Source organism: Anthonomus grandis, chromosome 1 (genome assembly GCF_022605725.1).
Source record: "Anthonomus grandis grandis chromosome 1, icAntGran1.3, whole genome shotgun sequence".
Classification (NCBI taxonomy): Eukaryota; Metazoa; Arthropoda; class Insecta; order Coleoptera; family Curculionidae; genus Anthonomus; species Anthonomus grandis.
This window is the reverse complement of record NC_065546.1, coordinates 53,121,520-53,137,331: the sequence shown is the minus strand read 5'-3', so window position 1 is coordinate 53,137,331 and position 15,812 is coordinate 53,121,520. Positions and strand designations below refer to the sequence as shown.

The 15,812-nt window shown below is 32.8% G+C and overlaps 1 protein-coding gene across 10 annotated transcripts in view; it reads right to left on the bottom strand.

The window, feature by feature from the left end:
* LOC126733620 (disks large 1 tumor suppressor protein) overlaps positions 1-15,812 on the bottom strand; it is an 825,690-nt gene that overhangs the window by 17,984 nt on the left and 791,894 nt on the right. For all 10 annotated transcript variants that reach the window (XM_050437042.1, XM_050437028.1, XM_050437022.1 and 7 more), the window contains one exon: positions 2,777-2,926. In XM_050437042.1, coding sequence (XP_050292999.1) covers positions 2,777-2,926 — 150 coding nt within the window. The remainder of the gene's footprint in view (positions 1-2,776; positions 2,927-15,812) is intronic.

Sequence of the window (15,812 nt, the reverse complement as noted above, 5' to 3'; positions counted from 1 at the left end):
AAAAACCATACTGCCCGTGATTCACGGATAATTTGAAATTATTAAAAAAGTTAAGGACTGATGCACTTAATCGCTTTCGTCATTCACGTTTGCCAGAACATTGGGAATACTATAAACAGCTTCGGAATACATTTACATCAGCATTTCGAGCTGAAAAAAAAACATATCTAAATATTAAGCTTTCAAACTGTAATGCAAAAGAAAAATGGGCGGAACTAAAAAAAGTTGGCATCATAAATAAAAAAATAAATACAATACCAGATCAGCTAAGAAATCTTAATGAAATCAACACGCAATTTGTCAATGCAGCTAACTCTACTATTTCTCCAAAACCTGAACTCTTGGATTTTTATAAAAAAAACAAAAAAACAAATAAGGAATTTAATTTTACTCAGGTTACTGAGGAAACTATTTCTAATATTTTACTTAACATGAAGTCAACTGCATCTGGAAGTGACAATATTAATTGCACTTTTTTAATATTATGCTGCCCCTTTGTTATACCTTACCTGACCCACTTAATAAATAGTTGCTTACGAGATTCAGTTTTTCCAAGTGATTGGAAATCTGCTATAGTGGTTCCGCTTCCTAAAGTGAGTAATCCTGAGACCTATAGTCAACTATCCATTTCTATTTTACCATCTATGTCTAAAATTCTGGAAAAGGTTATGGCGTCCCAAATTTCAGGCTTCGTGTGGTCCAACAACCTTTTGCCAGAAAAACAATCAGGATTTCGCCGTGGTCACAGCTGTACGACAGCACTTGCGGATGTTACAAATCAACTTACTGGTGCACAAGACGAGAGTAAGGCAAGCGTATTGGTGCTCCTGGATTATTCTCGTGCTTTTGATATGCTAAATTATGATATTTTACTAGCCATATTATCTTATTGTGGTTTTGGTGTTAATGCCCAAGCTTTGGTTAAGTCGTTTTTAAGTAAAAGGACGCAAAGAGTAACGCTTGATAGTACATTTTCCAAACTTATGTCTATTTTTGCTGGTGTTCCTCAGGGAAGTGTCTTGGGCCCTCTTCTTTTTACCATTTATACGTCTAATTTTATAGCATCCTTAAAGTTTTGTAAATATCATTTTTACGCCGATGACACACAATTAATATACTCGTTTAAGCCGGAGGATACTGTAGAGGCAAATTTTAGACTAAACATAGATCTTAAAACTCTTAACGCACTATCGGAAAATCATTTATTAAAATTAAATCCACAAAAGTCAGTGGCTTTACTTTTCTGCAGTGAAAGACTTTGAGAAATAATTTATAATAAATTAAGACTCACTATTGGGCAGTGTAGTATCTCTTTTAAAAACTCTTCAAGGAACCTAGGTTTAATAATTGATAATAAACTTAAATTTGATGAACATATAACTTCATGTATTAAAAAATCTTACTCAGCCCTGAAATCCCTTTTTCCCCACCGACATTCTTTAGAAAGGAAAACAAAAATAGAATTGTGTGAAGCACTTGTGTTGTCACATTTTAATTTTGCTGATAGCGTTTATGGGCCCTATTTGGACACAACTCAGGCTAAAAGAGTGCAGAAAGTACAAAACTCTTGTATACGATTTATATGCGGCATTAAACGAAGGCAGCGTGTATCACATAAGCTCAGGGAACTTAATTGGCTTTCTATGTACAATAGAAGAATATTGCACTTGGCTTGCTTTTTTTATAACATTGTTAAATATAAATGTCCTATTTATCTTAATAAGAAAGTAGTATACCGTACGGATATCCATAATCTTAATATACGAAGAAAACATATTTTTACAATCCCAAGACACAATAAAGAGTCTTTCAAAAAGGGATTTTCATATAACATAGCCTCCACCCTTAATAAATTCAAAATTAATACATTTAATTTTTCTGTTGTGTATTTAAAAAATAAAATCAGGCAGCAACTCCTTTAGCAAATTTAGATTTTTATCATTGAGTTTAGCAGATCTAGGGTAGATGTAGATAATAATATTATTATTCGTCCACATTGTTAGTTTGGTTTAATGTAGGTCTTTTTGCCTACTTTATATATAATTGGGTTACTGGCAAAAATTGAGGAATTATTGTGAAGGTTATTTGAGTGCTATAATGAAAAGTGTATAGCAATGCATGGGCTTTAACAGCCCCTTCCTTGGGAGGGATGCTGAATAAAAAGCCTTTAGTTCCAGCATTATATGTATGTAAATATTATAAACTATGTAAATGTTATGGAACAATAAAATGATTTACTATTATTATTATTATTAAATAATTGACAATTTAAAAAAGGTATTGACAAAATATTGTAAGCGACAAATATACCCGAAAAATTGTAAAATTTTACAAAAAATTAATTTTTAAAGTTATCTAAATTAGTTTAGGAGTTCAGAAAAAAAAACAAAAAAATTTATTAAAAAATAAAAAAAAATAGAAGAAAAAAACATTTTTTGCAAAAATTCGAGGAAAGTCGCTTACGATGTTTTGGCAAAAACCCATCGATATTTTATCAGATTTTAGTTGTAATCCGTCCTATACGTAACCGCCATGTTATCTACGTTTTTATCCCTGTGATATGATTTTTTTTAATTTGACGAGAGAGAACTACGACGTCCCTGAAGCCCTAAAGATTAAATATAATTCGAAACGTTGCCTAGAAACAAATAGTTTTCTTTAACAATTGACCAATACACCCACAATATACCACCTCTAATACAAAATTCACAAGAATAACTCTTTATAAGCTTTGTAGTAAACTTAAATTATAAATTCTATAGTAAATTATACTTACGTGGTACACAACTTCCAAACTTATCAGGAAACTCCGATATTAAATCATCATTTATACGGTCTTTCAAAGGTCCCAAAATTATAACAGGCCTAGTATATTGAATCTGCATTTGCTGTACGGCCTCGTACGACAACACATTTTCTTCATTACCTGAAATAAGCAGCATCGACATCTTAATTAATGCTAAATGGATTATGTTATGGAACTTATAGTAACTTTTTGTTATATAACTTTTAACTAAACCATATTCCTAAGAAATATAAAAAAAAACTTTTAAAATCCTCTATAGAAGAAGCAACTATCTTAATTTTTTATGTTAAATGATTTTCACAAATGATATATACAGGGGATAAATTTACGGCCTAATAAATCAAGATCGATGCCAAAATGAAAATAAATTGCAAATTTGCAAATAAAAAATAACGTGATTTAAAAACATTGAATTTGTCTTTTAGCCTCTTTTATAGTTAGAACAGATGATTAATATATAAAATCCTCTTTTGTTGAGACAGTTATTAAACAGATAAAGATTGCAAATTTTCCGAGGCTAAGAGATCATATTTTTCTTATGCAATAGTTACCATGTACCTTATAACCGTAGAACCTATTCCATCAGATGACTTTTTTGCTTGTTAAGTAATATATTTTGTGTTTAACTACTGATTTTAAATATAAAAACGCTGGACTAACAATTGAATAATAAAGTTGAATCTGTGCTTATCTAATACACATGATTACTCTCAAGAGTAATATTTTATAAAACAAATAATCTTTCTCGAAAACTCTTGATTTCAGAGAATTGAATCACATCAACGTACCAGCCCGGTCACTGAATCTTAAGTGTAGAAAACAATTCATTAACTTGCAGTAATAAGTCTACACGTCACAAATTAAAAAAAAAAAACGATAGCGTTTCTCTAGTAACTACAGTCTGGCTGAAATGGACCATGGACATAGTAGCAAAGACATGCGCCGTATTGCATGTCCTCTCTTAGTTGCAAGTGGGGAATGGATAAAGCATCTGCGTTCTCTCTTTAACTTAAAGTTGCATGTTAATGGCATGGGTATTTTGAGTGTAAATGTGGCAAGTGACACTTTTGTAGCTTACATAATTTAAGTATTACCTTTCGGGCTCTTTTCGTGATATTGTATCCTTTATGTAACACGCAAGCATTTATTGTAACTTTCTTAAGATTAAGAAGTCATGATAATACTATTCTAACTATTCTACCATTAATATTTAATAATAATTTAATCGAATTCAAAACACTGGTCTTAAAAAACAATTTTACAGTTTTTCTATCATAGATTTTCAAATCCATATGAATGAAGCAGATGTAAATGTTACGCAAAAAATTCTAGATTTTTTGAGTATATATTATTATCAAAACTATTAAAATAAGTAAAATATTCTTGGGATCTACAGGAAAAGTATGTAGGTAAAACTAAAAAAACTTTCGTAAATTTACCAACAAATTCCAGAGATTGAAAAAAACTATCAATTTAATAATGAGTAATACCTGATTATTTTATCACATCTTCTTGGCATTGATTCAAGATTATTGCTAATATTAGGGATGTTTCGTAATCTAGATCTGTAATTTCGATTGGATTAAGATCAGGACTTGAATCAGACAGCCAGGTTTTAAATAGTATACTTCGTGTCATATCTTTTGCCAATTGTTCTGACCCATCTTATACCTCGTCACTAAATATAACCTTTTCGTAACATATGCAAAACAGGTTCTCTTAGTTTTGTTCTACTCAAAATATGTGCCTGTACAAAAAAAGTAGCTTACAAAAATAACGGTTACAATTCTAAGGAAGGTTGATGGACACCTCTTTATAGATCAGTTTTTACAGTTTTCCATGATTCAGATTTTAATAACAAAAATCCAAAACTGTCATATTAAGTTCACAAATTTTCACTTAAGACCGATAATTTTGCAGTGTAATGAATATTCCAATAAATTGAAAAGAAAGCAATCATGGGAAGATACTCAAGCATATGTTGTAACTGTATTACTTTCCAGGATTTAATTCAATAATTGAAAGTAATTCTTGAACAGATGTTTTGGACATTTTTGATAAATTATAAGAAGAAGTAGGGATCTTCATTGATTTTATTTATCAATCATATACATAAATTATATAGGATTGTACATTTGCACATCTTTTTACGTCTCTTGGGAAGTGAAAGAAACGCTATCATTGTCTGTTTAATTTTTGACATAGATTTGTTATTGTTCTCAAGACTTAAGTTGGCCAAATCGTATGCTGAAAAGAAGCACACCATTAAATTAAATCAATTTTTTTTTTAATAAATGAATGTTTTGAAAGTTTCGTTAGTTTTATCCATTAGTGGATCCAGTTGCTAATCAGCCCCTCATATTTCGGGCTTTGAAAGTATTCTACAAATTTTCATCCTCCGGATTACTAAAGTAGAAACTTCTACTAGGTATTTAACTGTATAAAGCAATTAACTATGAGCTTCACAGTTGTTTTTTTATACTGCAAATTATTTTATTTGCTCTTATAGTGCTGCATTTGCCCTCTACCGCTGCGTTCCATGTCTTTATGTCCTGTGATATCTGTAACCAGTTTCTGCCCGCAATTTTCTTTTACATCATCACTTCTTGCTATATGACCTGCCCAAATCTCTCACCTTCGTTCTTCTTTTTATTTCTCTATTTGTTATTTTGTCTCTTAGACTGATGTCCAATATTTCTAAGATATGTTTATTATCGCCTAATAATTTACCTGAAGTAGACACTAGTGAGTGTTCTAAACTTTTATAGTTTATTCGACCCTTTCTGCCCTGGTTATTGTGTCTGAGGTTTCACAAAGTTCTCTATTGGTTCGTGGATTGTTATTCCTCTTTCTTGCAGTGTCCGATTGCGAAAATATATATTATGATAATCTACGTGTGTTCTTCTCAGTTTACCTTACCACAGGGTAGTCCCCAGAGGCATATTCAAGAATATTTTTATTATTTCATCTGTTGATGGTGGTATCTTGTTTGTTATTATTTTTCAAGATATTACAAAGGTTAATTAATTTTTGACATTCATTCATTTACATTAATTGGATGGTTCATTTACATATAAGCGTAGTTGCAGAGCAGCCAATTCCATAAAAATTTTATGGCTGTTTTATACATGCGCTTGATGGCGATGCAACCAATTACTTAATGGTTAGCTATAATGTTCCTGACTTAAGGGTGGGCTTTATTTAGTTATAGTATTATTATTAGAATCTGACAAAAGGGCTCCGTTATATTGGGTTTTCAAAATATTTTATTATTTTTATATTGTCCTAGTTATTCCACTAGGTGCGCAATAATGTACCTTTAGAATTAGCCGGTCTTTAGCGCATGCTTATTATGTTGAACTTGGATTTTTTTTAAACCTAAGTTTAATGGTTAACACACTTATTGGAAAGTTACCTCTGAACCCATCGTTGGGATATTTAGGACTTGTTGGGTTTTTTTATGCCAAACATATAGCCAAACAACGCTTGTGCCGCACGTGCAACATTTTTTTTGTGTACATGGTACATTACTTGGCATGAATTAGAGGAAAACATACATGCTCATTCTCCATCCACCACAACCATCAGTGAACCACCAGTAGCATAACGTCAACCTTCAGCAATGGAATTTCGTTTGTATGACCGAGCTCCATGGTAACGGTCAACTCGTTGGAGAAAATCTGACCCAGTAAGATTTAACCTTTATAATTAATCTTCAAGGAACTCATTCAAAGTCACTTATTTGGTTAAAATTCATGTAACGGTTATATTTTATAGCAGTTTTTTTTGTAGATCTGACATTCTTTTAAACTTTAATTTCACATTGCTATTGTTTCCTTAATAAGTGTCTTTATTGATGACCCTGCTTGACCAACCAGGAATGAAGATGAACAACTTGCCCCGAGTTTCATGCAGCAGCCTAATCTCATTAATTGAGCTAAGCCTTAAAACCATTTCTATCTAACCATGTTGCAGGTAGTCATGGTTCCCAGTCTGTAAGTTGTCACTGGTAAAATACAGCTATCATACACCTTTCTTTTCAAGTACATTAGCCATCTTCCCAAATGCAGCCCACGTTAGGGCAATTCTTCTTTTAATGGCTGCTGTCTTTCTGATTTTCTTTTTCTATTCTATGCTTGTGTCCCAGATATATGTACTCGCTGACTTCTATTTTTTTTTGTAATCAATAAACACTTCAATTTCGTTAATACTTATTACTTTCGTATTTTCGGATCAGTTCGATTTGATACGATACATTCTATAGCTGTTGCATAGTAATTTGAATCTGACCTACTTAACTATAATATCTGCCTGTCTTACCCCTCTTTGTGTTTTCACTTGATCACTTATTAAATCAAGTCAATTAAATATGTCTTTAATAAAAAGCGTGTATCGAGAGTCTATAAGACCCATTTCTCAAATGTGTCCGACGCCTTCTGATAAGACCGGGATATTATATTTTGTGGTCTTCTCAATCAAAGTTCGATTTGTATATATATATCCTTTTCTGAATTTAGCCTGCTCGTTTGATGTTTATATAAATGTGATAGCAGGTTAACAAAGCGATATTCTTCAATATATTAGTCTTTGTGTTTGGGTCACCCTTCTTAAGTATTAAGACTACTTCTGCGTTCTTCTTCCACGCAATCAGTATTCTTCAGAATTATTTTTTGATTTATCCTCTAGAATCCTTCCGCTCAATTTTAGCATTTCTGTTGTTATGAGATCTTCCTCGGAGACTGTAATTTGTCATGGCATGTCGTCACACAAACTTTGGATTTTTTATTCAATTTGTTGTCTGACATAATTGATTCGTTCGCGTTTTATGAAAGAACTCCGATAGGAAAGAGGAGAGCGGATCAATTAAATGTACATAATTTGAAAAAAATGTAAATTATTTGAGCCTTTAAAAAAATGAAGATTATAAGCTACCATACAAATATAAAGGGTTTTTTTATTAAAGACAAAAAAATGCTATGGCTGCCCACCATAAACAACGTAAAAAACAGTGGATTTTAGTCTATAGGCACTAAAAAATATTGTTCCCAAATCCAAATATTCTCTTACCTTCAAGAATAAATAATACAGCTATAAATATACTATTTTGCTGTTCTATTAAATAAATCTTTAGACTGCATTTTTTTTATGACTATTGCTATCAAGCTATGGAAACATCTAAAAACTGTTTTACCAGGGAAAAGTGAAACTGTGCTCAATGAAATTTCTTTTGATTTGGAAGTAGTATCCGATAAGGCGAGTATAGCACACAAGTTTAATAATTACTTTGCTAATACTCTTATTCAAAATATACCACAGCTGAGTATCACTCACAATTCTAGAAGTCCAGCCGCCAATAATTTCTTCACAATATTTGAAAAAATAACAATGACCAAAATATTTTGAAAAACCTTAAAAATCTCGGGGGTGGTGAACGTGGGATCTCTAAGAAAATTCTTTGTGAAGTGTTTTACGTTACGGTACCCAAGGTGCAAAATACAAAGTGCCATAATGAATTTCGTCCAATCAATACAGTGCCAATTTATAAGAAGATGATTGAAGTGTATATCAAGGAGCAGCTAATTTAATTCTGCAATAAAAATCAAATATTGGTTCCGAATCAATCGGGTTTTCATGAAAATCATTCATGTGAATCTGTTGTTATACATATCTGTGATGATTTTCTTAAGGCTATAGATTCTGGTAATTTTGTACTTTTATTAAGAAAATTAGAATATATGGGAATTAAGCATAATGTCTTAAATCTGTTTAATTCATACTTATCCAATAGAGTTCAAAGGGTTAAATATAAAAATTCTATATCTGAAACTGTAAATCTTAAATATGGCGTGCCTCAGGAAACTGTGCTCGGTCCATTTTTGTTTTTGTTTTACGTTAATGACATGGTTATGCTGTGTCAAAAATCTAATATTGTATTATTGGCTGATGACACAATGTTATACAGTGTCAATCATATATATATATATATATATATATATATATGTAAATTGTTTTTTGAAATTATTGATTTTACTTTTGAAAATCTGGCTGCAAGATTGTTAAAAGAGGAAACCAGAATGTCCAGAAACCAGAAGTGATGGCTCCAGGCTTTGCAAAGTAAGCATCTCGCAAATTTAAGAAAACGAGTGTTCAAGACGTCACAAAAAAGACTACGTGCAATTATTGTAAGAAGTTAGGGCATTTATTGTGCACGTGAATGTAGACAAAGAATGGCTGACAACAAAAATAAAGGGCAGGGCTCGAGTCAAGGGTCGAGCTGCTATTCTGCGAGCTCAGGTGTTGGAAATTTGGAATGAATTTGTGACTCAGGAGTGAGTTTGCATATGACAAGTCAAAAGAGTTAGTTTTCAAGTTTGCAAGCCATAGACGAGCCTATGTCTGTCAGAATTGCAAATGACAAACTAATAAAAGCCTCTGGAATAGGAATCATTAACATACAAGTGTGCATTAACGCTCAGTGGTTTGACAGAACAATAAACAATGTATTGTTTATTCCAGAGCTCAGTAGGAGTTTGTTTTCAGTGGGAGCTATGGCAGATAGAGGCTTTACGTTTCATTCAAGCAAGAGTCGGTGTGAATTTCGAGACAGCAATGGTACAATATCTTGTGTTGGGCATAGGAAAAATAATTTATGGCTTTTCGAGTAAAGCCTCCAACAGAGTGTCACTTAACCTTAAGCACTAGTGACAACTCCCTAAAGCTATGGCATGATCGGTTGGGTCATGTGAACCTTAATACAATTAAAAAGACATAAAAAAATGTGAGTGATTTGAAAATTGATGATGGCAATGAATTTTTCTGTGAAATGTGTCAATTTGTGTCAATGTGTCAATGGGAAGCAAGCAAGAAAATCACATAAAGGGAAATCCAGAAGTTCACCTAAGAGCCCAGGCGAGGAGATTTATAGTGACCCATGAGTGTACCATCACCCAGTGGTTCAAGGTATTTTGTTTTATTTAAAGATGGGTGTAGTAAGTATAGATTTGTTAATTTTTGCAAACAGAAATCAGATGTTTAAAAGAAATTTCTAGAGTTTAAAGCTCTTGTAGAAACTCAAACCAAAAATAAAATCAAGGTTTTTAGATCAGATCCAGGCATGGGTGAATACATCAATAATAAATTCCAGGATCTCTTGCGAAAAGAAGGAAATTATCATGAACGATCTGCCCCTTACACATTACCATTGTTTGTCGAGAGTGTCAGGACCATCATGATAAATAAACATGTAAGCTCAGGTAATCAATTAGCATATATTTTCACGAAACCTCTAACAAGTCATTATTAATAATCTTGTTAAGAAATTAAATATCCTAATGGCTTCAGATTAATGCTACTTGGTTTCAGTTTTAGTGTTACTCTGTTCACTAATCATTTGTGGTTAATAATTTTGCTGTCCTTAGTTAATTAAGTTTTGTAAAGTAAAGATTAAAACAAAATAATTAAATCCAAGAAGAAGACGAACTTAAAGTGGCCTATATAAAAAAAACTTAAAAAAAAATACTCGACAATTTTTCCGGAGTGTAGTCCGGAAACATATTGGAAACTGAAGAATTCTGGAGTTGTATGTGTTGGCTGGAACCGCTGCGCCGTATATAAGGACATCCTTTTTCTCAGATGTTATAAGTGCCAGAGTTTTAATCACAAAAGTAACACCTGTACTAATAAAACTATTTGTGGGTGGAAGTAAGAGTGTTCGTAAAAAGTGCTATAATTGTAGTTTTATAAATCAAAAATATAATTTAAAATACATTAATGTCGAGCATGCAGCCGTAGATACCAACTGTCCTTCAGCCAAATATTTGTTTGAAACTGTTAAGAAAAAAATAGTTTACGGTGAATCAAAATAAATTGTAAATTTATTCACTTATTCGACTTGCTTCCATAGTTAGGTCGTGGGTCGACTCCTTAGCGGGGTATTTCTGGACCACCGGGAGGCGGTGATTGTCCATTGGAACTACCGGGACGGTGCCTGTCTCCCAGGAAAAGTAACCGAGATGCCTTGTTTGTCCGAGTCATCATGAAAACCCGACCTAGAAACATGTGTCGCAACTTGCTTGAACCACCAACACGAGCACGACCTTGGTATGAAACACAATTAATACCACCGATTGTTGTTCTTTGGAAATGCAATAGAAGCACGATTAACAATCATATAATGTATTAATTTGTTTTTTGTACTATTGTAGCTTTTTGCTAAATAAAGATCATCATTATTATTATTATTATTATTAATTTGTAAAAGCCTACTAACTCTATTCGTAATAGTGATGGATATACCTGAATTAAATCACAAAATGGACCCCCTGATACTTACACAATGGTACTATTGCACAAGAAAAATATAGATAGTTTTATAACTACATCTAACTAAATGCGGAACAAGATTAAGAAACTAACCAAGAATAACTTTTTTCTTGATACGGGAGCTCTCTAACATATGCAGTAATCAAATAACAGATCCCAAAACGAACTAATGTGAACTGCTTAATAATAGGTCGAATAAGTGCGCTTTATTATTATTATCACTTATACATATGTATACAGACTTAGGTAACGATAGCGAACGGGAATAATATATCTAAAAAGTGGGGTAGGGATTGGAAAAAAACCATAATACAAGTTTAAATGTTTTGTTATTTGCATAATGAAATTCTGAGAAATATTTAGTTTCTTTGGTGCCGTATTTACCCATGCAATAACTTGCTTCAAAAATTAATAGACAAAGCGCTAAAAAAGTTAAACAGAGAACAATAATACTTGACCGATTCCGCAATTTTCCATTTGCCTCTGCCTCTTAAAGATCCCTCTAAGTGTCTATCTATTTCGAGTTGAATACAACTTTTTAGTTTTTAAAAAATCACTTTTTTATATTAATGATTAATACATGTATAGATTTTTAGAAGTTTTGCACCTATGCAAGTCATAAGTGAGGTTGAAAAAGGCCACTTTCAAAGGTTCGTGGGTAATAGAGTTGGGGTTTGACAAAATAATGTGTCTCGTACTTGGAATCGTTATCTCCACAGTAATTATCTTCACGATAGATCGAGAAGCGGTAGAAGGCGTGTAACTAATCTCCAACAAACCCGTTATATTCACTTAACCATCCGAAGAACTACTATGGCAGTAGCAGCCCTTTAAGAAATATGCGTAATGCGTTGGGAGTTTAAGTTTCAGTCTCTACATTGCAGAGGCGAATACTGGCAACAGGATTGAGGTATCGTCGACCATTAAGAGTACTATGACTACAACCTGAGCAACTACAGTGGGTAGTGCAACCTGCAGACTTTTCGAACTCAGGGTTTTTTCTGATGAAACAGAAATCTGAGGGAGAATCTTTGCAGGCGGAAGTGTTATGTTCTGGGTTGGTATCATATCTAATGGTCGCATAGATACAGGAGGCTTTCGTTTTTATGGACAATAGACAATAGAATTTTATTGCTTCTAAAGTAATACAATATATACTTATAGCAATAGAGTCAGGCATTACAAGGAAAAATATCTTTAAACAAAAACAAAATAAAGAAATCTGCTGAATCATAAAACACCGTTTACAAAAATTACAGTTATAAAATAGGTAGCGAGGCAGAATTGTTTATCATAAAAAACTGAAAAAAATAACGTAAAAAAATTGGCTATAGTTATAACCTATATAAATTAATCACTAACCTAATTATACAACAATGTATATTTACATAAACCAAAACCATATTATGTGTATCATAAGAAAAATAAAATACTTATTATTGATTATAGAACCTTTAGTTTTATATTTAAAAAGTAATGTACAACAGGTTTATTTTTTGAGGTATTATGTTGTTTAAAAAGCACACTAAATACAACCTCATCAGATAAAAATTAGACCCTGACGAAGAGAAGCGCACTTAAAAAATATGTGCTGAAAGGTCTGCTTTACATTTGCGTTATATATAGTGCACATATCGTCAAGATCTATAAAATAAGAAAATCCATCAAAAGTAGCCTTAAAAAAATGGCAATTGGCGGTCCGGACTTAGCAAAGAAACTTTAAATACTTAAAAGACATTCTTTTAAATTTTAAATAGTTTTTTGGCTTTTGGACGTTTGAAAAACACCTATAAAAGAGAGGAAATGCTGAAGCAGATGCAAGGTCTTTCTGAACACAAATCTGTTTAAATTTATCCAACAACAAGACTTTATTCTTCTTTAGGTAGGTACTCGTTAATGATATAAATGGCATGCCAAAATCAATTTTTGAAAAAAATAAATTCTTTACTTGCTGAATTCAATTATATGAAGGGTCAGGGTTTTCAAGTGCCAGCTATCTCTTATAGCTGATTTGTGGGTATCTGGAGGGTTTCATAGATAAAAGTTTGATTAGCTAATTTAAAAAATAGTTAAAGAAAGGTATGTTACACCAAATTCTAGGCCCACAATGCTGTCACGTGTATTAGCAGGCAGATAAAACAACTTTTTTAAAAAAGTAACCTGTACACGTTCCAAAACCCTAATGTAACTGCAAAGGCAATCTTTGCCGACCAACTGGTATGGGTTGACTTGGCCATAATACCGCGAACAACTCTAATAGCTTGTTTACCTTTAAGTGCGGTGTCCTCCGCCATAACGTTAAACAATGAAGAAGAGGTAAAAGATGCCCCCAGGTAAACATACTTCTTTGTTATCTCCACTTTTTTGCCCTCATATTTAAAGTCTTGATTAGCTCGACGGCCACCTTCCCTAGCAAAAATCATAATTCTGGTTTTATTTAAATTGACAGTAAGCTCGTTTTGATGTGTGTAATCTTCAAGGGCCAGCAATTTTCGCTTCATATCGACTTCAGAGTAGGACAGAATAACTGCATCATCGCAGTACAGTAAAGCAACGATGTCAGAAATTCTGTCAATATCAATACCATCGAGTCTCCGACCCCGAAAAAATAGTTCAAAGTCACTTAAAAATGGTAAAAATAAAAAGGGGCTCAAAGATTCTCCCTGTTGAACTCCTCCCGCCACCGGAAACTCCCTGGTAAGCTCGTTTCTACTTTTTACCTTAAAACTGGCACAATCGTATAGCGACTTTATAATAGAAATAACTGATGCTGACAGCCCAAACGTGTAAAGTTTCTGCCACAAAAGGTCGTGTGAAAGTGAGTCAAAGGCTCTTTTAAAATCAATAAAAAGTGCATAAATTTTTCGCCCTCTAAGACGCAGATGCAATTGAGCAGACATTATTCTGGACTTTAGAAAGCCACTTTGACACTCAGGGATACAATTGTTCTCGTCTGACCATACCTCCAGTCTCCTTAAAATTATCGTTGTGAAAAGTTTCACATTACAATTGACAAGAGCTATACCGCGATAATTGTTGGGATCCTTAACGGGACCATTTTTATGGAACATTATGCGGAACGGCTCGGTATTCCATTACTTTGTTAAAAAAGGAAATTAAATAAGTTATCCAAATGGAAGGTAGAGCTTTAAAAAATTCTAATGAAACACCGTCTTCGCCCGGACTTTTGCCATTCTTGCAACGGTTTAAAGCTTCGTGTAATCCGAAAACTGCAATTTCGTGGTCTAAAAGTGGATGTCTAGCATCAAAAAAGTTATACTGTAATTCAATTTTGGGGCTATTAATTGATAAATAGAAAATTTCCCATACGCTAGTTGGTAGGTCGCAAAAGTTTTTATTTTGTTTGAATTGCTTTTATTAAAATTGGAAAGTGATCGGATACGTGACATAATACTTCAAAATCCTGAATAAGAGGCAGCTGTGTATTCGATATCCATGCTAAATCGTTTGAGAACGTTATTTGTGCCGGGTTATCAGAAATAGAAAGGTTGGCCTCCAAAAAAATTTCTTCTGGAGGCTGTACGCCGTTTGCAATGCAACAATTAAAATCACCTGCCCAAATTAGAAAACTATCAGGATATAATTCTAAGCATTGCATAAGTGAGATATAATGTTAAAATATGAACCTAAAAATATGAATTCAATATAATGAGATCTCACATGTGCAGTTACCCATCATGGCGAAGCATCTAGAATGTAAGACTGTAAATGTGTCTTAAAATGTAGACTTTTTTTTTCAAAAACATGGCTAGACCGCCACTAGCTCTTTCAACTGATTTCTCTTTAATGGCATTTGAATAAACAGAGCAATAATAATTATTAATAAAAGCATTGGAAGTCGCTTGCGGAGGTTCAACAAGCCAGGTTTCCGATAGATATGACTCAGCAGATTTCTTTATTTTGTTTTTATATTTTTCTTTGTAATGCCTGTACTCTATTGCTATAAGTATATATTGTATTACTTTAGTAGCAATAAAATTCTATTGTCTATTGTCGTTTTTATGGATGAAAACGCCCGACTACCAGACTACCAGAGCTGTAAATGAATATCTGGAATCGGAAGGCATTAATTCTTTGGACTTGCCCGCACTATCGCCAGACATGAATCTGATAGAACCTGCTTCGGACATGCCAGGACATGACCACCTAGAGCACACCTACGCCCAAAATCCTCAAGAATATAGGCAGGTGTCTCTAAGCTTGCATACACGCTACAGGTAAAAGTACACGGTGTTAAAAAGTTTTCCAGTACCTTTACTTAGAAGAACTACCAATTTGTTAATTTTAATTTGTATTAAAAAATTACTGTATATTTAAAAACAAATTCTTAAGAGTAAAAAAAGTTTTATTAATGATTTTTGTATGCGAGTTCCAAACTACTTAATTGCGGATGTAAATGTCTTAAAATATGACAATTTGCGAAGACTTATACAAATGAATATAAGTTTTCTTTAAATTTCCGTGTTTATCTGGTTAAATACTCCTAATAACCAATTTAGGATACCCTTGAATGATTAAAAAAATTGTGACTCAATTAAAGAAAAGAAAACATTAATTATATCTTCTATTGAAGGAGTTCCTTAAAACATCCTCATGAAAATTAGTAACCATTTAAATATTGTAACAAAAGTTTGAAAGCATTTCCTAGAACTCCTGAATATGA